Genomic DNA, 25,292 nt, shown 5'->3' with positions numbered 1-25,292 from the left:
GTCTTTTGACAAGTCATAATCATTGGTTTTATAAAAGTAATCAATCTATACATATGCATGTTAAATCAAATAGTTATATAAGAATCTACATGCCAACCTACATATACATACATATATCAAACCACAATTAAAATGTTTGAAGATAGTAAAAGGCGTGGGTAACCAGAAAAAATTGTAAATTACACGGTCGCTTAACCACGGGCCACCCCAACTTAACGTTGGTCATGGATGCATGCCAAGTGGTTGCAACATGAAATTCTAATTACAATTTCCTTATATTTAGCACGGGGAAAAGATGTCCCCTCTTCAACACTCACACACACACACACAGACACACTTTTTTAACGTGCCCTTGTTAAAGAACGATGTGGGACCGAGTGAGAGTGTAAAGAGGATACGTGACAATTTGCCGATACACAAATTTCCCCATCAAGCGGCAACACCCCCGGGTGGCGTAAAAAAATGAATCGCCCGTGGTCGTTTTTTCCTACCCGCAAAATTCCGCCAACATGTGGTAACCCATAATTTGCTCTTGATGGGTTGGAGGGGGATTTATGATTACTATAGAGTTTTTGGCTATTGATTATGATTATGATTTTTTTTTCTTCAAGTGAATACGATGCTCAGGTTTCAATTTGATGAGTTAGAGAAAGTGCGAGATCTCTTAAGCCGTTGTACTCAACAAAATCTTAACATTTCAAAGCACTTTAGAAGCCTGGATTAATTCCAAATATTGTGACAATATTAAATTGACATCAGAGCATCAGAGGATTTCCAATAGCAACATGCAACATCTATAAGTATATAAACCCCCTTTTAATCTGTCATTCTTTACCCTTTTTCTTTTATTTCATTTTTTTTCTTCTTTTTGTTGTTGTGTGTTAAATTTAAATTACCTATTTGTCAAATAAAGTTCAGTGGAGGATAACAAAACACTTTTAAATTTGAACACACAAATTGTTAGATCAAAAAACAAAAATGAAAAATAACCATCTGTCAAAATTCACGTCATTTAACGCAATCTGTCGGTCTTCTCGCTTCTCGCCTGTTGTTGTGGGTATATTCCATTCAAAGAGGCTAATCTCTCGAGCAACGACAGTAACAATGTTGTCCACTCTCCGTTGGAATTGTGCACATATACGATACTTATAATTATGTATACATTTGCATTAACATATATTTCCTCGATGCACTTGTCAAGTGTTGGCATTGCCTTTGCCATACCGGTCATTAAAAACCGAAAGGAAGAATGAATGGCAAAAAAAAAAAATAAAATACCCTTTTTTCTTTTTCAATTGAGTTTGAACTGTTGTTGGTTGTCTGCGGTACCAACCCGAAACCTTAACCACCAATTCTTGATAGAGGGTTGCTGCTGGCTAGAGATAATTGTAAATGCTAATGTGGTGTTACCTTTGGCCCACACACACAACACACAGACACACACCATTTCACCATCACCGATCAAGAGAGGGGTGCTGTCATTTGGAGCGTTTAATAGCACTATTACACCCCCAATTAGCCCTGAGTGAGTGACTGACTGAGCGAGTAAGTGGGTGAGGGCCACAGTTAAACATAGAAAATAATCCTATCGTCAATCCAGTAGTAGGCACAAGCCACTTTTCTTTTTTTTTCTTCTTTTTTTTTATAGGTGGGCACTTTATATTCAATCAAACTCGTCGAGTTCACCAAGCAAACATTTAAAATTCAATTCGATTTATTTTTCAAAATTTATTCCAAAATCAATATTCTGATTCAATCTGATTTTGCGGTTGGGCTAACATTTAAGATGCGAAATTTAATGCGAAGCAGTGAACTTTTTTCTTTTATTTCTGCACCTGTAAAACAACTTGACTTTCATACGTGGGAAAAATATTCATACAGTTTTCAATATTTGTAAAATTATTAAACATAGAAAATAGGAAATCTGAATTATAAATTCAAGTTGGTGACTTTTCCTTGCCATGGTATATAGAAATTGATTATTCCTTTTGAATTTCCTCTATATATTTATTATTATACAAGTTAACCTTTAGTTAGGACATCTTTTTGCTAATAAGGTTTTAAAGGTTTGCTAATAAGGTTTGAAATAGATTGTTATTGATAAAATTTTTAATCAATTTGGAGAAATTATGTGACTCTTTGTTGGAATAATTTGGATTTCCACATGTTTAGATCAGGATTATTTAATTTAAGGTTTCTCTAGCTTGAGGTCAAGATTTTTAATATGAAAAATTTAAATTTAAGTTTTTAAATAACAAAAACATGTAAAATAATATTAAAAATTTTGGTTATGTATTATTTATATTTCAAATCTCTACCTTAAGCCTGAGAAACCTCAAATTAAAGAACACAAAGTTTGCTATAAAGTAACAAAATTGGTTTTAATAATGAAAATTATGAAAATATTATGACATAAAGGTTGTAAAAAAGTTTATAATTTCTTAGTTGTCCTTTCCAATAATAAGAATACAATAATATTTTTTGGCATTTAAACTAATAAAGGCTTAAAGGCTAAAAAAAAAACTATACAATAAGCAGATAAAAGTTAATTTTTCATGAGGTTTTCTTTTGCCGTTCTATTTCATTGTCGTCCCTGGCTCCAGAATACTTTGAGATGGCTTTACTTGGATGGGACTTGTTTTATATATGGATATATATTTCATCATACTTACAAATTTTTAATTGTAAGAAGAGAAGTGTTGCTGTACATATGAATCAATAAATATTGTATAGTATGAATAGTTCTCACCCCAAATGAATGCATTGAGGGAGGATGCTTCATTTGCAGGAAAGTGTAAATAAATTTTAATAAAGGGCCTCAAACGTCGCACAGACCAAGTAAAGTTTTCATGAGAAAGTCTTAAAATTTTTTAAAGTATTCAAAGCCATTTTGTGTATTTAAATCAATATGTTAATTCATTTACTCATTTTATTCACTTTCACTAAAAAAATATACATTTGGCTTGTGAAATTATTATGTCTTATTAGACATAATAAGAAGATATCATATTTCTATCGCCATGGCATTGAGACACAGTAAGAGAAACAAAGAGATAACTTGACTTAAGGGTCAAGGAACTGCATATGTATGTCTATCAAGAGATATCCTTTGGAAACAATCCAACTGTTTCTATATAAGAAACTGGGCTAAGTACATATCGAATAAACTTAGCTGACAGATGGAAGGCCACTTTGATTTTTGGGGTGGGATATCTGGTATTACTTCTGGCAATTGCACGTACATTTTGACATTCTCTCACCCCGCCTTCTCTCTTTTTGGCATTCCCGCCTTAAAATTTTTTTGGGCATAAACAGGATATACGTACATATGGAGTATTTACGTGTGGCATTAATTACGTTTCGGTTAGTTTGCGTAAATACAAATAGGGAAAACAATGAGGCAAAAAAAAAACCCAAATGAATATATGTTTGTGAGTGAGTATTGTTCCATTTTTGGGATGTCAGTGGTTCGATGAGTGAGTGGTTAGGCAATTGCACTTGCCGCAACGTTTTCTAATGGGATTATCTCAATGTTAATGAACCACACACTCATACACACACACACACACACACCGCCCAAAAATTATATGTAGACCGCGCGCTATTGGCTTTCCCATGGCCAAACAATATTTACTCAAGTGCATAAGCCTCTTGCTTTTTCGCCCATTGTGATGTGAGTGGAGAGAGAGAGGAAGAGAGGACCCAATTGAATTGAATTGAATGGGATGATTGAATACTGTGTGGGCAGCGAAAGAGCAATTGTTGTCAGGCATGAAATTCAAATACAAACAAAAGTGAACAATATGACCATTCATGAACCTGTCAATCTTAAATTAAGTTGGTACTGTGTGAATACCGAATAAGGATACACATTCAGTCAGTGGCAGATTCGAATCGATATATTTATTTAATCGCTCGTATGTGTGGATTGGCGCCATCTGCCAAATTGTTACAAATTTAATACCCCCCCGACCCCATCCAAAGAAAAACGAACAACACAGAGCACATCTGTAAGAGAATGCATTCTTTTCTGATTCTGTGCGGACGTCGTAATCCTCACTGGCTGGATAGATGTAAGGGTTCCGCTTGCTTGCTTGTTGAACTTTGTTGTCCTTTTTCATTCCCTACCTTTGAACAGGTGATTATGCATTATATTGAACATTTTGGTGGGTTTCAAATAATTTGCCAAATAATCTATCGTATGTAAAGTTGTTATGTCTGTCGTACATACATACATAGCATAGGCTTTTAAATCACTTTAACCGCTGGTAATCACCGCATAATCTTCAAAATTTGCATGCACGCTGTTCAAAAAGGAATTTTAGATCCTTATCGTACTCATTATTCACGTCACGTCTAAAGTATTCCAGCATTGTACAAACTGCCCATCAATTTCACTTCTTCTTGGCATCGCCAAGGGACAGGAGGACAAGCAGAAGAAGTAGAAGGAGTAGGCAGGAGGCAGGGCCACTTTTTTTTTTTGTTTTTGCCTCGCGACGTTAGACAACGCAGTTTTGAACTGCCACTAAATTTGCCCTGACGATTTTTAAGGGCGACGACGGCTCATTGTGGGTGTTTTGACTGACTGGTTTACCACGATTGTTTCTCCTGGAATATTGCAGGAGAGTGTATGTATGTATGTGTGTGTGTGTGTGTGTGTGTGTGTGTGTGTATGTATGGAGCAACTGCAAGGTAAAGAAGTAAGAAGCTTCGATATATCGCAGCAGATACACAGACTTTGCGTCTTCCTCATCATCAAAGGCTTTTTCGTTGAAGCCCATCTACAAACGGCTGCAAACTCTGGCAAGATTGAACATGATCGCCCCAGGCGCGTGTGCAGCATTAAGAGAGAGAGAGAAGAGGTAAAGGTACCGGCATTGGCATCGGCATCGGCATCGACTTTAGCAACGGCAACGGCAACTCGGCAACTGCATCTCGGCATTGGGTCTGGCACGGGCTAGCTATATAGCGCTTATAATTTTCAGTACACGATTTAAAAAGGTGTTGCAGCAGCAGCAGCAGCAGCAGCAGCGGCAGCCATTTACGATTGCATCGACAAAAATGTCAAGAATTTTCCATTTTTTTTTCTTATTCTACACCATTTTATCTATGTTCTAATATACACACATACATCTATACTCCCTGCCTAGTGGAATGAATCCTAAGAAATATGCTCGTCCTGTCTGTCAGTACGTTTGGCCAACGATTTCGTTTTGAATCATAATTTCTGGTTCAAAGAAAAGCCAAGTTAGAGAGATAGCATCGGGTGAAAATGCGCCCCTTGTAAAGTTTTTTGAATTCCTGCTATTGCCAGAGATTTGGCCACAAAACTTTTTAATATGAAACAAAAGGTAACTCTCTAAGACGTGTCAAACATGTACAATGGAATTTCTAGTTATTAGTTAACTTTAGAATACTCTTACTTCAGCTCACAGCCTGGCTAAATGGAAATTTGTATGTTAACTACATAACCAATTGGCATCAGAGTGGCAATATGCCCGATACTTTAGGGTAGAGCCTTGAAACTGAAAGCAAATGTTATGCGCACAAAATGCAAAGTCAGGCAAGCAAAATCCTATAATTAAACAATTATAGCAACTCCCACTTTTTGCTTGTGGTCATTGGTTGTTGGATGGACCCTGGCCTGGCCTGTGGACCCTTGCGCTATGTGCTCTACTCCTCCTTTTTGCGATCAAGCCATAGCCGTAGCCGTAGCCAAGGCGTAGGACGCGACCCTGAGGGGCAAAAAGGGAGCGGTAGTAGCAGCAGTAAGAAGCGGCAGCAGCAGCAGCAAGTACTTCGGTCAGTAAAAGGAATTTGTGTAGCAACATTTTGGCAGCATCTCCATCAGCAGCTCCACCTCCGTCTGGAGGAGCGAGTGTGCCCCGCATAAAATTGGGATAACACAGTCAGAGTCACAGTCAGTTTTTGGTATGTGTCTGTCATTGACATTTGTATGTAGTATATGCATACATACATACATACATATGTATGTATAAGTAAAGAATCATATTTCACCTACGCCGTGCAAGAAGAAGGACTCTCCTACATTTGTATTGTGCAATCCTTTACATTAGCGTTTCTCAAGCTCTGAAACATTTACTAATGAGAGAGTGCAATCAGTTCATAGATACATACATACATATGTATGAAGGGACAAACAAACATACATACATATGTATATACGGGATTTATGGAAGAACAACATAAAACAAAAAGAACAACAAAAAACAAAAAAAAGTCGACGTGCACAATAAATTATTACGGACCAGGCGATCTCACCCCCGAATCTCAAAACTTCAGTGTACCATCTTATGAGGGACCTGCTCTTGCTCCTGTAGATCTGCACTGGAAAATATACATATGTATGTACATACATATATATATGTGGCTTTACTCGTTTATCTTACCGACCAACCGACCGACAGACCGACCGCCAGCATGCCGCTACCCTTGCCACCTGCCCCCGTGCCCCTTGCCCCTTGCCACAACTGCTCAGCCTGCCTCTGACTCTGCTTAGACACTCAACCAGGTTGATAATTAACACACAAGCGCGGGGCGTGATGAGGAACCAAACAAATTATTAAAAATGAATTAGTGGAAATATAAATATATGATTTCAAAATCTCATATACATAAATGCGCAACAGCAACATCACAACGCACGTGCTTCTAGGCAGTTACCTTCATAACCATAACCATACATACATATCCACATCAGAGGGAGAGAGAGAGAGAGAGAGAGACTGGGAGAGATAGAGACCCATAGCCATAACTGGCGGACTCTGATGATGCCCATGGCGCAACCTCTTTTTTGGCCTTTAGGTCGCGGCAATGGGCAACTGCAGCAATTGCAGCATACAAACAACAACAACAACGAAACGAAACAAAACCAAACCAAAGGTTCGTATAAATATATAGAAAAGTCATTAAATACTAATCTTTTCTCAATTTCTCTCCTTCATCTGAGATGGCCCTTTTGCTAATGACGCTGCCCACTTGTTGTTGTTGTTTATGTTTTTGTTGTTGGACAAATTGGACCTTAAATTTTGAACCCAAGTTAGATCATTTATAATCTCTTTGCATGTGCATACTTTCATAAATTGTTATTTAAGGTTGTTTCAGAAACCCCCACAAAACCAAACAAAACAAAAAAAGATTTAAAACACATTAAATGCATTCACATATGTATACACAAAGTTTTGATAGTTCAACATTCTTATATATTTAATTGTATTTAAAACATACAAAGAAATTTTTGTAGTTAAAGAGAAAGACATGAAGCTATACATTATGATATTTATTTAATGTGTCTTGAATTGCCAACAAATCCAATTAATTTCAATGACATATGCTATATTGAGGATCTTCCTTGGAACAAGGTTGGATCAAATGATCTTCTTTTGAATGATCTTGGTCTTAAAACTTTCCTTGGACAGACCCAATTCCTTTCTTCAAGAGTCCTTTTTTCATTTGACTTATTCATTTGAATGACATTTGCTATATTTAGGATCTTCTTTGTAAAAAGAAACTAGGCCGGATACAATGGTCTTCTCTTTAAAGATCTTGGTCTTAAAACTTTCCTTGGTTACATATGAAGGGTAACTATTTTTTATTAAACTTTATTTCAGGACAAACCCTTCTTATAAACTTAGATCCTCAACCTTCATCTACTCCTTGTTGTAAAAAAAACGTTCATCTAAATAAGTTATCAAAAAAACTCCAAGTCTTATATTTATACCCTTGCAAAAAGGGTATATTAATTTTGGTCAGAAGTGTGCAACGCATAGAAGGAAGCATCTCCGACCATATAAAGTATATATATTCTTGATCAGCATGACGAGACGAGTTCATATAGCCATGTCCGTCCGTCCGTCCGTCCGTCTGTCCGTCCGTCTGGATCAACGCAAACTCCTCCTAGACCGTAAGAGCTACAGAGTTGAAATTTTGCATGTAGGCTTGTATATACTGCAGGCATTGTATATCTCGGACTTAGCCGGATCGGACCACTATATTATATAGCTCCCATACAAACCGAAAAGTCACGAACAGTGACTTTTCTCAATAACTTCGTTATCAGCTATTGTCGTGAAATTTAATATTGGTGAGTTTTTTATACATATAAACGTCTATGCCAAATTTGATCAAGATCGGGTGACTAAATCATATAGCTCCCATAGGAACGATCGGTCGAAAACAGTGACTTTCTTCAATAACTTCGTTACTTTTGACGCGATTGCTTTCAAATTAAATATTTGTTAGTTTAGTATATCTGTTAATGACTGTGCCGAATTTGATAAATATCGGGTTACTATATCATATAGGAACGATCGGTGGAAAACAGTGACTTTGATCAATATCTTCGTTATTTCCTATGCAAAGATTGTTGGTCGTTCTTTCGCAAACATTAGCCTTTTTAGATAAAACGTTTTTCCACTTTGATGGCTATAGGTAAGGAAAGAGTTACCCAAAAAGTTGCAAGGGTATACAAACTTTGACGCGGTCGAAGTTAGCCCCGGCCCTCTGGTTTTAAATTCCTTTTGAATCACAAACGAAACAGAGATCAGACAATTTAGACCCACTTAAACACATGCATTAAATATATCCTTAGGAAGAATATACTTATAGGTACTTTTGTATATAGAGGAAATCATTTATGATTGTAAAGAATACAAATATATATATTGACTGTCCTTTGTTAAACAAAACAGGGCTAGAAAGCTAACGTTAACCTATTAAAATGAATCTGTATATGAACTTAATCCTTTGGGCAAGCTTCTTTCTAGTCGAAAGTGGATTTTTTCAAAACTTGAATTTGTTCAAAATAAAGCAAAAATTTAAAGATTGTAAAGAAAAACCTGCATTCCTAATATAATGACCTAAAGCTGATTGTTTTGATTGACATTTTACCTGTTTCTTTCAATTTATTTTGGATATAAGAACATGTGTGCCATTTCGAACCATTGGGAAAAAATGGAATATGAATCTATAGAGATTTGTGATTTGCTTGTTTTCCAACACATTAACATTAGATTTATTATTTGTTTGAATATTTAATGATTGACCACTAATCTGACACATAAATTGAACAGTTTTGAAAGTAAAGTTCAATCCAAACAAAAAGGGAGTAAGATCTTCTTATATGATCCTCGCGACCTCAAAGACCATTAATTTTTAGTAAAATCGCTAAAAACAAACGATATGCTTATAGGGACAAATAGATTGTGCCTTTTTATGCACATTAAAATGATGAAAAGAATTTGTTTAGATGACTTGACAAACTTGATGGCGTCTTCATTCTTAGGCGACAATTTGATAGTACATATGTTAAAAGCAAATTACATACTTTTGTTTTCTTTTTTGTTGTTAGTTGACAATATGATCATTTTTCTATTTTATGAGTAGTATTTTTTTTCTCTTATTTTTATCAATATTTTCCGTTTCTATCCCATCGATATTTATTCACCTGAAAAAGATTCTAAGAATCAATTCCAATTATTTTAAAAACAAACATTAATTTTGATATATTCATGTCCTAAAATTTCAAAAATTAGAAAGTGTTCTTTAAAACTAAACCAATGATGGATAACAAAGAACAAAAAATGGCGAAAAATCTTTAAAAATCTTCACTTTTTTTTGCCAAGTATTATATTTGTTTGTTTGTCATGTTTTTATTTTTAATTTTTTCGCAATTTTCTGAAATTGTTTAGCAAAATATTCAATACTATAGATCGACTTTTCGTAAAAATAATTCGGGCAATTAATGGAAGTTTTCGAAAATGTTGGCCTTTAAAATTTGAGTTTTTCTTCACTTTCTTCGCCGAAAATTTGATTTATGTTTTGAAATGTTTTTTGACAATTTCGACACATACTTTCACATAAATTTGTCCATAATTTGTAGTTTGATTTTATTAATCTTTTTGGTTTTTAATTTTTAAAAAACACATAACAAAATGTTTTGAAGATCGTTTTACTCCTTTAACTGATTGAGCTGATTGTTTTCGTTTGCTATTCAATTGCGCACTTGAATTCATTCCGGAATGCTCGGAGTTTTTCCCATAATCCTTGTCATCCTGCCACGGAATGGAGTTGTGTGAATCAATGTATGTGTTGTTACACCAGACAATTTGTATTATTTCGTAATGGCAGACACACTGACAGAGCGAGAGAGAGACAGAAAGAGATAGAGAGAGATGTCTTTAATCGGGGACAATGAATGAATTGCCTATTTGCGGGCCATATTACCGTGGACCATTTGTTGGAAACTTTGGAAGGGTAACAAAACTGTTTAACGTGTCAAATGTGAACAGAGTACACTTTGGCGGCAATCCACACAAAAACCAAACGAAAAACAAAAAAAAAATAAACAGAAAAGAAAAGAAATGAAAAAAAATGTAAATCCTCTATATACAAATGGTTAGAAAAGAGAAATCTCTCGTTTCGAAGAGAATCGAGCGAGTGAGATAGATGTATGTAGAGAGGAGAAAGAGAGAGAGACAGCGTCGAGAGAAACTCTGGGATAAATTGAGGGTAAGATAGGGGTGAGTACAAATACATATGTATATCTATCATATATATCCTTGCACACATACAGACACACACGTATCCTTGTATATATAGTATATGCTGCTGCGGCTGCTGCTTTTGCTTCTGTCGCTGCGTTGCTCGACAGAAAATCTGTCAGCATCCCCAAAAGCGATATGTATTCGGGCGGCGGCGTCGGCGAGCCTTGGCGACAAGTTACAGCATTTAAGTGGTGGGGGCATGGGAGGTAGATCTCTCTCTCTCTCTCTCTCTCTCTGGGTGTGTGTGTGTGGGTGGGTGTATGTGTGTTATTGCGTGAAATGCTAAAGCTGTGTTTTCTTTATCCGCAACTCCCTCAATTTGAGGCCTGCACATATGCAGTATCTATAATATATAAGCGCATAATGGCCCTAAGGCCATAAGTAACCGAATATGAGGAATGAGTGTTACAAATATTGAATCAAGGTGTACGTACATTCAGTCGGTTCATGTGTGCGTCTCTCTATATACATATGTAGAGATGTATGTATGTATTTGCTTGTGTCCAGGCTGCAGCATCGAGGCTTTGGCTGGGACAAGAGCAAAGTTTTATTTCCTCAGGAGATATTACCATATAGATTGTATCCTCTATATACGAAAGCGAAACGTACGCATGTACATGCGTTCAGCGATTGCCCCCAACTTCCTCCTCCTCCACCTCCACCCTCCCTTCCCTTTGTGTCCCCTCCTTCTACATACACAGAGAGAGAGAGAGAGAGAGGGAGAGAGAGTGAGAGAGAGAGAGAGAGACGTACATTGGCATATATATGTATGTATGTACATACATATATAAGTTCATATACATGAAGAAGCATATGTATATATGTATGTTTGAATGTGTATATGAGCTGCATGTTTGAAAAGCTACGCGCGCTATCTTGGGTGAAATTGGAGGTACCGGATGGAATATGACCAACAGAAGCTGCATACACCCCCGGGTAGTACATAGCCTTTGGCTGGGTCTTGGTAGTAGTAGTCGAATAGCATCAAGCTGGCAAAAATCCTTTGGCCGAAAACCACAAAGGAGATACGGAAGTTGTTTCAGACATTGAGGACGACGACGCTGCCATCGAACCGCTTAGGATCAACATCAACACACAGTCACAGTCACCAGCAGCAGTAGTAGTCATAGTCATAGTCATAGTAGTCCAGTAGTTGGTCCAGTTATCCCTCTTGATAAAAGTGTAGGAAATCGGTACGGAAATTTACTTGAGCGCGTCGGAAGTCAAGTCCAAGTTCATAGTTCACTTTTCTTAATAAACTAAAACGAAAACATACGGGACCGGGCCACAACAACAAAATCAACCAACACCTTCGGGTTGTCGAAGAAGTAACGCAAAAAAGCAAAAGTTCCGCCGGCAAATACGTTTTTATCATCATTATCAACCACCTCCACTTTTCTTTCTCTCTCTCTCTTTCTCCCTCACTCTTTTTCCCTCTCTTTATCTATCTATCTCACTTACACACTGTGTGTGTTTTTTGTGTGTGTGCCTGCGTGTGTGTGTGTATGTGTGTGTGGTGTGTATTTGACTGGCTGGCTGGTTGACCAATTTACATAATTTTACATTTTGTGGCACAAATAAGAATAACTCGACATACTGGATTTCACAAGCAACTTCCGTCGGAAGGTGAACAAAAATAAACTCCCCACTTCCCTCATATACAAAATACTCAAATTTACTTAAAAGTAGTAAATTATTTTATAACAAATTTTTCCTTATTTATTTCCGTAGGAGCTGGACATGTCATTTTTGGCCACCTTGGATGCTAATGCCTGGCAGGTAATTTGATTGTTAACACAATTCTTTATAATACATTTAGGGCTATCAAATAATTATAGGAATCATTTTACAGTGTGTTGAACTGAATATATAAAACACAAAAGGATTCTAATCTAAGGTGTCGAAAAAGGAGTCTAATCTAAGGAATAGAATTCAAAACTTGAATCAAAATAATGTTTTAAATCCAGTGTAGAGCTAAAAGCAAAGTGAACAAAATTCAAGCAATTGAATGTTGGAAGTAAATTTTATAATTTTCCCAACTGATAGATAGTTTTCCCACTATATAAACTAGTCAATATTTTAAACTTAACGCCTATCTAAGTATCGTCTAGAACTTGCCAATATGTATTCACTATATTCTATCTACTAACAGATTTATTGAAAATAAAACAGTTCCTTGAAAGCTAATTAGACATTTTGTCAGTTTAATCACAATTTTAAAAGCAATTTTATATTTTGAAATTGTATTTACATGGGAGGATCTAGGACTTTGAAATGGGGACAATCAGCTCCTTTAAGTAGGCAATAGGCTGGAAGTGTTCAATATGTGCAAAAAGTTGATAACTTTTCGAATGCCTTGTAACTTAAAAATTGTGAACAAGCAATGCTTGATTTTAGAATTTCTTTCATCCGCTGAATTTTTCAAAACTTCCTTTATATGTTTCAAAAATTGAATTCTTGATCGGCTTATTACATACTTTTGGAAGAAAATTTTCCTCATTTCCCATCCTAGATCCACCTATACTATTTAGCATCTGTTACACAAGTGAAAAGAGTTTAATTTCAAACATTTTCCCAAAGAATGATTGTTTAACCCTTGAATGCGTTTCATGATGGATGTGTTAGTTAAGCAAAGTTTAACTAAATGCTACAAAAATTATGACTGAAATCAATTATTTTATTCCCTTTAATATACAACATAAACCATAAATTGCAATGCATCTGATAGTCGTTAGCTATATATGTACATATTAAGGTTAAAATCAAAATGTTCCAATAGTAATTGATTGACAGTAGTCTTTACTAAATATATTCTTGATCAACAGCATCCACAAATAATTTAAAATATCGTCGCATTCTTCTGTCTATTTCTATATTAAATAATTTATAAGTTGTAAAACTGTTTTTCCTATTAATGTAATTTCTCTTCATTGCAGACATTTCCTCTCTCAAAAAGAGAGAGAGTTTCCATTGAGAAAAACTTTAATAGTAAAGATTAAGATAAATATTCCTCGTATCCTAATTATGGATGACTTGGGATTAAATTCATAAATTTCCTAGACATTTTCACATTGTTTATAAAACAATTCCTTAGTAGACATAATGATATATTAGATAGTTTATAAAAACAATGCTATTCGCTTGTCCTTATGAAAGTCACATAACTGAGACCTAAATGGCACTCTTTTGATTTTGCGTTAAATAAGCACAATTTAATTTAGAATCGATGGTTATATTTAGGTTCACGTATCCATATTTGCTTAGGTCTTTTACATTTATTCTTTTAAGAGCTTTGTTTAGAGGAAAGCCTTTTATATGAAATACATTAACTACATTTTTTTTAAAAGATATGAAAACCTTTGCAATGTTCCTTAATTATATATTTCAAGTAGATAAGCTCAGGCGATCTCTAAGGATTCTTTTTGAAAAGTTCATTTAACATTTAAAATTCCATCGATTGTTAGAACGTTTCAATTAATCTTATCTTATCTTACCTAACAGGTGAAGAAGCATTCGATGTCAATGCTTGCACTTCTTATTTTTCTCAGGACAATGTCGACAATGCGGCGTTAATAGAACTCTCAGTTTTATGCAAAATTTATAGACAACATTTGTACAATTTAGGCAAATATTTCCGGTTTGAGCTGCTGCAAACTTATTATTCTCGTCGACCTTTTTTCAGCACGTAAAAACGTTAAGTACATTGCGTATTTATGTGTGTTTGCTTTAAAACCTTTTGGAAAAGGTGGTTCTTTTGCTTATTTTGAGGGATGAAATATATTCATTTTCCTAACTAGTAAACCGAAATGATATAATTATTTTGAAAATTGAAGTTTATAATGTAGACAGCGAGACAATTGAATTTTGAATGGTTAATTAGAGTAGAAGATCATTCAAGTCCTAACTTAATATCATCTGTCTGTCTCTCTCTCTCTCGCTCTAATGTGTTGCATTTTACGCATGACATTTCTTTCAAGTTCTTTCACATTTCACACATTTAGTCAATTGACAACTTTTTGTGGCTATTTGATAGGAAAAGGAAATGCGTTTTGGGGGTTATATGGGATAGACACATACATACATATATGGTTAACCGGACAACGGTCTTTTCTTTTAGCATTTTTTCCATGTTCTATGTTTATATTTACACTTCGACTTAGTCTCTTGTCACCGGCAGAGTTGTGCCAGTTGTTGTTGTTGTTGGTTGGTTCGTTGGTTGGTTGATATTCCTTCTGACGGCGGCGTCTGCGGTGGTTTGAACGGCGGCGCTTTGTTTGCACAGACCTGTCTACCAAATGAACCGAATAATACATCAAACGTTCTTTATTGGGGGTGACAAATCCTCGGCAGTTGGCGAAACTGATTACTTTGAGAACTAAGGACGACTACAACGGCAGACACAAAAAAAAAAAAAGATTGCCGTACGTTAAGATAACTTATTTCTTAATCAGTGCGTCGCTTTTGCGAAAAATTAATTAATACCGACCACAAAGAGCAATAATCAATGTTTTTGTTTCCTTTAAAGTTTAGTCAAAATATGAATACACTGCAACTTTTCAACTCATTTCCTAGTCCTAAATGATTTGCCAAATGATGCCTACCACTGAGGTGTATTTGTGTGTAATTATGCATAATTTGGCTCCTGCGCAATGCCATTCACATTTTTTTCTCTTTTTTTTATAATTAGTTGACGTATATTGAAACGTGAGAATTCAGACCATGTATCCCGTGGTCACGCGTGCTCTAAGCAACATTTATGTAGATGGAAGGAATAGGAATAGGAAGTCAGGACTTCCATATACAACTGCATTCTCTTGTAAAGAGTCTGCATTTTAGTCATTATCTTGCAATTAGAGATAAAAATTTGGTGGGGAAATTCAACTCGTTTGTTTGTGGCCTATAATTGAATATTTTGAGATCGGTTGAGTAGCTTTTTGTTATTTCTTTAAATTTGTAATTTTAATGGTCATAAAAAGAACATATTTCAAATTACTTACATCAAAAAATAATCTTTATCAAATCGAAAAGTATTTTCATTTGAACGAACATAACAAACTTTCGCCAAAATTATAAAGCTTGACAAACATTTTTCTGTATTATTTCCCTCAAATGCATAAAACTCGAATGCATTTTGGTATTTTAAATGGTTTCTTTAGATTTTCAATCTTTCGATTTCGATATTTTGGTATATTTGGCTAAAATACACATATAACAAGGGTCAAGAACGCAGGTAATAGCAATCAATTTAGAAGACATCTCTCTCCCTTTTATTGTTAGCTCTAAGGGCATAGAGATTTCCTCTGATCGAAATCCTAGCTGTCTGCCTCAAAAGTATAGCATTTAATTAAAATTTCGATTGATGCGATTTATATATTCTTACTTCAATACTGTTTATGCCACGAAGTAGGTAGCGATAACTCTCCGATGAATACTGAAAGTTAGTTCAATAGGAGATTATGGAAAGGATTGTGAATTAACTAATAATTTTCATTACAAATAAAAGATAAGTTTTAATATGAAATTTCTTATCAAGAATTTGAAAATAGAAACCAGAGGTCCGGGGCTAACTTTGGCCCCGCCGAAGTTTCTATACCTTTGCCAGTTTTTTGTTACTCTTTTGTTAAATTTGAAAAACGTTATGTATAAAAAGTCGAATTTTCGGCGTACAATTTTAGGATAGAGTAATGCGGCGCATCCAGCTATACAGTACCTGTTTTTTTAATGTATGTGCATTGGACAGCTTTATAATAAAGTTAGCCGATTTTGATCAAATCGAGTCAGTCATTAATAGACAAAAGTCTTTCGTTCGATCGTTCCTATAGGAGCTATATGATATAGTCAACCGATCTTGATGAAATTTGGCGCAGACATTTGGAGGTATATTAAACTCAACAATATACCATGTCATAACAATAACTCAGAAAATAACGAATAACAATCGTCTCGTTGTGCTGATCAAGAATATATGTATATACTTTCTGTGGTCGGAGATGCTTCGTTCGAAGGGTATAAAATGAAACATATTGACACTGACCATTTTTTTTTTGTAAGGGAATAAAAGAGTATCTATTTCTTTGTACAGAAATTTTTCCCCTTTCGACAACTAACTTGTCTTTAAATGTTTCCCTTTTTTAGATTTTTGAAAGGAATCAATATGAAATTCTCGAGTGACAGAATACACCACGAGAATATTCTTCCGTGTCAAGAAGATGGAATCAAATATATCAAATCATTCAGTTTAAGAAGTCACTTTTGCTGCTTTGTTTAGAATTGTTTAACCAACATTTCTTACCACATTGAAAATTGATTTTCTCAATCAAAATCAAAATGGGTTTTGTTTACTTTCCTGGAGACGATCTACCGCGCTTTGTGTGATGTCTGTCGGCTCTTTTCTAAGTTCAGTCTTCTTATTTTTTAATGAAAATGAAACCACCTAAATCATAATTATATGATTGCAGTAAGCTTGAAAATGTTCGTTCACATCGAATATATATAAAGAGCATTGGTATTAATTGTTATTAATGATAGGAGAGATCTCTATAATACACAAAAACACAACCTATGTGTGATTAGTGTGATCATTTTGAAAGCAGTTAATCTTCGATTAAGAGAATCAGAGCGCTGGGCATTCTGAGTTGATGTTGAAACATCCCTAAAATAAATAATGTATACCTATATGCATATACGAAGCACACAATCTCATCTCATATTTGCTATTTTACATGAGAAAAGTAAGACAAGGCACACACACACACAAAAAAAAAAAAAATAAAATAAATATGTATAATGTAGCGTAAGTAATTGCATTACCAGGCGATAGGCAAAGGCAAAGGCGATGGTGAAGATATAATTACCCATAGTGACGCTCTTTTATATTTAAATGCCAATTACATACATAAAGGGATTTGAAAGATAATTATGAAATAGCATACTTCTGCGGTCACGACATCCTTATCCTCGCGTTATCCTCTGTTCTGGGTAGGCTAATAATTCGATATGTTAATATTGAACGCGCTAGTGGATAGAATCATTGGCATCATGTTGCATGTTGCCCGTTGCCGGTTGCCCAGTGCAGGCGCAAAAGAAAAAAAAAAAACACAAAAAGTAGTAGGTAGTAGGGGAGTGACAAGAGCAAGCTTATGCCCATGCTCAACCTCAAGACCAAGTACAAACGCGTGGCACGTGGCCTTATTTATATCATTTAAGACAGGCGAAACGCCACAATAGCAACAACAACAACAGGAACAACAACAGCATAACCATTCGCATTGTGTGTTTTATCCAGTTTACTAACAATATTTTATTTCACCCACCCAACACCCATCCGCCCATCAGCCCCTCCCCCATCCACTTCCGGTTTTGGAAATTTTCACTGGTATTTTGGTTTTTGGCTCTACTCTTCAACCCACCTAAGTGAGACATTGAGTAGAGTAAAATTGGTCTGAAGAGATTAGTGAGCACTTCATGCTAAAAAGTGAAAAGCCAAGTAGTGCGGATGGCAGCGGACGACGCTGCGGCGTCATGCATATGTTTTTTTTGTCCAAAGCCGTGTGATCCTGTTCCTGTTCGGGCGGTATGTCGTTTGTTGCTTTTGCGGCTATTGAGAGCGTACACCTGAGTGGTTTTAATGAAAATCCATTCAGACCATAGTCACCCATTACCGAGGCCGTCATACAAGGATACTCAAGTACTCTCTTGCTCTCGCTCTCTCTCTCTCTCTCTTCCTCTCACTCAGTCTTACTCACTTACAACGGATACATTACGAAAAGGCGGTCACGTGACTCGAATGCCTTCGTTTTAATTAAATTCATAAAAAAACAGTACTGCAAATATTTGCGGGGGCTTATTGTGAGTGTCTTTTTGTCAGCAATTGCAAATTAGAACATATATCGAATTTACGTACCCATAAAATTGACGTATATATACTTATAAGTATAATAACATTGCATATTGACATCAGAAAGTCGGGAAAATCAAGCGACTGGGGTCCTTAAGTGTACCTTAAAGAGAAAGAATTAAAGTACAAGGTAAACGAACAACAAAAAAGGGTCAACGAAATACAAGTACCTATGTATTAGATCCTCGCACGAAATGTGTTTTATTTAGTGTACTTTCAACAAATACATCTAAATGTTTTTGAATTTAAACGAATGTATTTCGAATACTACTTATGCAATGAAGTTATTTACTTTCTTGCTGCGAAATCACTCAAATGAAATGAACAGAAGAAATCTACATTTTCGAATTATTCGAATAACTCGAGTGTCATTACTTTTCAAAGTATTCATTCGGATTGATCATTTGTTTATTCCGCTAAATATAGACTCTTTTGGTTCCATCAGTTAGAAGTCTCTTTATTCGAAAATAGGTTTTCCACAAGAATAAGTATTAAATCAAGATAAGTTAGTTGAATTGCCATAACAGATTAAGATCTTGATTCTATTTTATACCAGAAATAACGTTCATAATTCCTCTATTTCATATCGTAGTGAGTCGGTGAAATAAATTAAGAATATATAAAATTATTATCAGCAACAAAGAAATGCATAAAATGTGCATGAATTTCACTGATTATTATTCAAATGGTCTTTAAGAGGCCCAATGTGAGTTTAAAGACAACTACACTTAAAGGTTTACTTGAGTATTTGAAAAGTGTCATCGATTTCTTCGTCTGAGTTTCTAAAGGCATTAGCGATCCTCAATCCTGATGTACCTTTGGAATTTACATACATACATCAAATTTTGTTAAGAATTTAATATACCTAACATTTATATATCTTTCTTTCATTACAAGTTCAAACGTTTATCGTTTCACTCATGAATACACACGTTTTTAGTATCTGACTATGTACGTACATATGTATGTATGTATGGATATTTGTTTGTATGTATTTAGCTGCGTGAATATGCATTCATACATGACAGTGGCGGCGCCTTGCCGTGGTTTCGCTGCACTTATCATATGATTTATATTAATGGCGGCATATCATGTTTCACGCGTAGTCAATGCTGGCTTTGACTGCAAAACAAATTTGTCAGTGGGGGTCGGCACGCGCTTCACTTTTAAATAAAGTCATCGTCAACGGCTGGTCAGCGGGCGCACAATGTCAGGAATCGTAAGCACGGGGACAGCCTTGGCACCTATTGAGAATTGAGCCTTTAACCATATATTAAACCAAAACCAAAAGGGCCAATTCAATTTTGATTTTAACGAACTTGTTATACCCTTTATACAGTTTTCATATTATAATTCAACAAAAACCCCAAATTTATGTAATACTTACTTTGATGTATTGCGTTGGCTACAATTCAAATGTGTTATGTAATACGATCATAAAAGTAATACAGATTTAGGCCAAACTCATTCATTTCTGTCGACATATGCGAAACATATTCCGCAGAAATTTCAAGAGACTTCTCTTTGTGGGTTGATTCCAAACCAAACAAAAAAGGGACCAAAATGGACAAACGGACAGATGGAAATATGAACTCAGCTCATCGTGCTGAGAATTATCCATCGTTTTTGGTGTCCAATGCAAAAGCAGTCGATACAGTATTTTGCATGGGTCTAAACAGCATGTCGAATGAGTGTATTTAGATCGCCGATCGTTGTCAAATATGATAAAAAAAAAAGTCGCACGGTGCCAAATTAGGACAAATACTTTATACGAAAAACTGGTTGACCATTACAAAGCGGTTTCAGTGCAATTTTATGTGTTTTTAAAAAGACTTCAATTCATTGTATTACGATGCGGTCACAAATCTACGAGAACTCAATATCGTACACCTAAAAACCAGTTTATTCTAAGGTGAAACACTTACTTAACAGAATCATCCCGCAAATATATTTTGATCCCACAAAAGCTTTAAGCTAAAACAAATCAGCAAATATATTAGTTGGCTAAAGGAAACACATCAAATTGGCAATTTAAGGTATTTTTTCTATCTTCCTTACTTTCTCCATGCAGTAAAACAAATTGAAACTTTTGAGAATCAGTTTTTCGTTTGTCATATGCAAGTTCTGAAATACATTTATGGGATATTTTACGGATGTCAATAGATTTCTACGTAATTAAAGATATCTTCGGCCATTATTATTATCACGATGGTCATTGTTTACCCACTAATGAATTCCAAAGAGACAAAATCAATTAAAATTATTTGGAATTTTGGTTTTTTCACTTACAAGTTTTTTCACTTACAGCTTACAAGTTTTTAGAAAAGTCTATAGTTCTAAAACTTTAAAAACTATTAACTAACGTGTTTTGGGCATATTTTTTGAAAGGCCTTTTCTTTGGCAATTTTACTTGGAATGGTTTTAAGCCGAGAACTCCAGATATACATAAGTATTGAATTATTTGTGTATCAGAAACATTCTAAGAGTCCAACTGACTTCTTCATCTAACACTTAAATGTGTTGAAGCTTTCTTCTTTCTATGGCATTTATTTTGTCATTCAAGTTTTTTTTTTGAAGCAACACAAATATGTATATGTATGTATTTCTTTACATGTGAACATATGTAGGTATACATAAAATATATGTATGTATGAATGAAGTTTGAAAGATTTATTCAAGTGTGATTTGATTTGCTGAGCGATCTTTGCTTATTGCCCCTTTTTCTTTTGGTTTTCAGGTTTCTTTCTGCAAATAAAACAAGCCGTGGTCGAGCATTAACAAAATTATGTTAATTTGTGTAGAATTCCGCTACTGTTGCCGAAAAAGGCACACGCACACACACACAGTAAAGCAAAGAAAAAACAACAACAAAAAAGAAACCACAATCCAATGGCCAAACCATTAGTTAACATGTTTAATTAATGGTTTGTATTGATTTTTAAATATTCTTTCATATCAACACCTGTTTATAACTTAAGCAATTTGCGGTTTATTTATATTTTTGTGGTTTGCTGTTTATTTATTTAGTTTTTTTTTTGGTTGGTTTTTTAGCAAATGCCATAATAATATGTAGTACCGTTGTAGACCGACCTATCTACCACATATTCCACTCAAATCTATGTGCTAGATTTGTACAAATTATAATATTGCATTTTGTTTAAGTAAGTTTTTAAAACTACTAACAAGAAACTTTCGTGATAAGATTTGCAAAAGACAACAAAAACCGTTTCCCATACGGATTAATACAAATTTTTGAACCTTTATTTTTGCTTCTCTCCGTTTTAATGTTTCTTTGCATGCGTTTTTTAAACGCTTGTTTTAGGCGTTGCAAATCATTAGCCACGCAATTTATTTTTGATATGCGGGGAAACAAAAAAGAAGTCATTTGGCGCCCAATTAGGACTTAACAGCAGCGACTAAAGACCCATCAATACGATTTTTTTTTCTTGTTTTGGTTCTTTTATTTTCTACCCCAGACGATGGTGTATGAAATATGTAGAAACAATGTGAAAAGATCCACATTTAATGCTAAATTTAAATTGTTTTAAAAAATTATGTTTATTTTACCATGATTTGGGAACTGGGCTGTTATTTTCCTTGCATTGCTTACAGTGCGTTCCATTTAAATATGTGCATCCTAAGTTGTTTTTGTTTCTCTCATTGATTTAAGCAAAAGGCATATGGTTTTTTGTATATATAGTGACGAGTTAGATTAAGAAATATTACAGAAACTACACAAACCTAATTCAATTGATTTGTTCTATGTAAGAGTAAAATCACTATAGATCCATATTAATAGCTACACTCCAATTTGACAAGTTAAAAGACTGTTCTATTTATTTAATTAAAGGTTTCAAAAGGCATTCTATGACTTTCCCATAAGTTTTAAAGACTATTTTACTTCGTTTTGATAATAACTTTAATATAATTAATACAATTTTCTATAGTTTTGACTTTTATATACTTTGCAAGAGTGATTTACTACTTGAAAGATCATTAACTTGGTTTATTGGCTTAATTATTACTCTAAATATTCCAATATTTATTATCAAATTATAGAGTGCATCTATTTATATGGAAAAAACTGCACTCTGTATTTATTTGCATATTTTTATAGAATATCATTAAGATTCGACAATTTTATATAGAAAACATAAAAGCTAGAAGTTTCATTGCAATTTTACAACTTTCTTCAAATGTTTATGTTGGAGTATTAGAATTCTATGCATTCAAAACTTGTTAAATTCAATGATATATCTGATTCTGAATAATAATGTTTTTCTTTGAGTAAGAAGTCAGATTCTAGATTAAAATTTGATCATAATTAAAGCAATTTTACATTCAGCAGAATTCACATTCAAGTTGCAAAAAATTTGGACCATAAAAAACGTTGAGCTAACTAGTTTAGTGGTTGTTGTTGGTTTTATCTTTTTTTATACGAGATTGTACGTGTTTGGAGTACCACCTACATGCAACGAAACGAAATTAGATTACACCTGTTGACAAAAGCCACAAATATAAGTGGCAGCCCTCGTACTTAGGTCCGAACGTTCTTTAGTTAACATTGTGTGACATTCAGCCCTAGGGGAGTCTCTCTCTATCTCTCTTTGTGTGTGTGTATCCGTCTCTATCTCGCTTATTTCGCGCGGTCCCTAACAAACAGCCGCTTTACACTCCACGAAACATTTACACACATTTCGCTATGGGCGGATCTGCCGTGAAATAAGTGCAAAATGCGAATTTCTAATTATAGCTTTGAGGCGAATGGCAAACGGCAAACTAGACTATTCTCACACACGCACAACGCACGAACGAAATGTATGTACATACATAGATATGCAGATATATACCAAGTCAGCCTTCGAACAAATGTTAAGTAATTGTTGGCGTTCCGCGCCATTTCAGACTCTACGCACTTTTTTTTTGAGTCCATCTTGATGCAGAAACGCTACCTCGAGCAATCCTCCACAACGAAGACTTCCCTTTGTTGTTGTTGCTGTTGTTGCATACTGCGCAATGGAATGGATGAACTTGCAAAATAAAAACTAAATTTTCAAACTTTCGAAAAATCAGTCCAACACAGATACATACTGTATGGATGTATGGATGTATGTATGTGTGGGTGAGATCTCTAGGCAAACAAAAGCAATTAGGACAACAAGTATTGTTAACTATCTAGAATAATCACACTCCAAAAGTAAAACCAAACCAAGCATGAGATGAATTTAAGTATCTTATCGAGAGAGACCTGCAAAAGAAAAATATGAAATATATATGAACAAAATATCTTGTAGTCCGATATCAGAGCGCAATCAGGGCAAAACCTGTTATTATATGCTGTAAAACTTCACCATAAATTTCTAATGACGATATTGATCCGAGCATAAATCATTCACCAAAATGAAGCTAGGGTCGATTGAATGCATTTTTAACCCAACAAAATTTGAATTTGATCGACTTTGAGCGACTTGGAACAGAACAGGCCACCGAATACCAGGTCATTTATATTCCGATTTCAGAAAACTCCAATTATAATAATGACGAAATTGTTATACACAATATCGTATATACATATGTATGTATGTATGTAGGTACCTACACTCATGAACGAACATCGAGTATGATTTATATGCATATATTTTTTGACGAGCTAATACAAAAAGCCAAAATGCCAATACCAAATTATACTATGTATGTATTGGACACTATATTGATTATTAGCTAGTTAAATATATCAAAAATATATGTATATGCATGATATGTACCGTATATAAGAGTTTCATGAGTGTGTGTGTGTGTATAGGCCATAACTCTGATATTCGTATTTAAGCGTCATATATCGGGATGAGCAAATACAAGGCAAAGAATTAAAACACACTAACAGTTATTAAGCTTTTTAATGATTTTATTGTCCAATTTATATTCCTTAACAACCTCTCATGGCATCACAGCTTTAAAGTCTCGCTCGCGCACTTGCGTTACGAATTTGCCCATCATTTTCGGCATGTCAGCAGGCATCTGCACAAAAAAACCGTCCAAAAGTCATTCATTGTGAGAGGGTGGAGTGGGGAGGGGGGGCAACTTAAAACGAGTCCGAGGAAAAGAATCATTCCCCTCCACTACCCTCACCTACGGTGTTCAGTATGTGTCTGTGTCTGCAACAACACCATCGTTGCAGCAGTTACGATTCGCTTGATTTAATAGTGGCAATTTCGGTCCAACTCCAACGCATTGATAATTTTCTCACATAGAAATTGTTTCTTCTTCTTAAAAGTTAAAAAGGGCGCCTCACGCAATACAGTATTCATGTTTTATAACCTAATGAACACAGACTTCTTCTTCTCCGACCCTCAAAGTCGTCGTCGTCGTCGACGTCGTCGGAGTCGTGCGCGGCTTTATATTTTTTTTCTTTCGTTTATTTTTTCTCTCCTCATTTTTATACCATGCATTCATTTAATGAAATGGTATATAAAAATTGCCCAAATGTATAGAATAGGCAGAGGGAAACATTTCAGATCTTATAAAGTATATCATATTCTTGATTGGTATCAACAGGACAAGTCAATTTAGCCATTTCCATCTTTATGAACACCTAGATCTTGGAGACTCTAAATGCATTAGAGCCACCAAAAGTGTTTTAGAGACTCGACTTGGGGTCATACTCCCATTATCGCCATCGTATATAAAGAATAAAGAGTGTTTTTTCCCCTCAATATTTCCATTATGCTTTTCAAATTCACTAATATTTGCTATTTTTATCTATCGTCTTAACTAATTTCTTCAAAATGGGTATAAAATTAGTCTAGATATAAGGTATAAACAATAGAGGG

The 25,292-nt window shown here is 34.9% G+C and overlaps 1 protein-coding gene across 2 annotated transcripts in view; it reads left to right on the top strand.

Moving 5' to 3' along the window:
- Positions 1 to 12,124: 12,124 nt before the first annotated feature.
- LOC6642906 (transcription factor AP-2-epsilon) overlaps positions 12,125 to 25,292 on the top strand; it is a 47,685-nt gene continuing 34,517 nt past the window's right edge. For both annotated transcript variants that reach the window (XM_047012255.1, XM_047012254.1), the window contains exons 1-2: positions 12,125 to 12,191; positions 12,297 to 12,344. In XM_047012255.1, the coding sequence (XP_046868211.1) occupies positions 12,306 to 12,344 (39 nt within the window). In that variant the 5' untranslated portion in view covers positions 12,125 to 12,191; positions 12,297 to 12,305. The remainder of the gene's footprint in view (positions 12,192 to 12,296; positions 12,345 to 25,292) is intronic.

The sequence above is a fragment of the Drosophila willistoni genome, assembly GCF_018902025.1.
Source record: "Drosophila willistoni isolate 14030-0811.24 chromosome XR unlocalized genomic scaffold, UCI_dwil_1.1 Seg41, whole genome shotgun sequence".
NCBI classification, from domain to species: Eukaryota; Metazoa; Arthropoda; class Insecta; order Diptera; family Drosophilidae; genus Drosophila; species Drosophila willistoni.
Note: the sequence above shows the minus strand (reverse complement) of the source record. Positions and strands in the feature narration are given on the sequence as shown.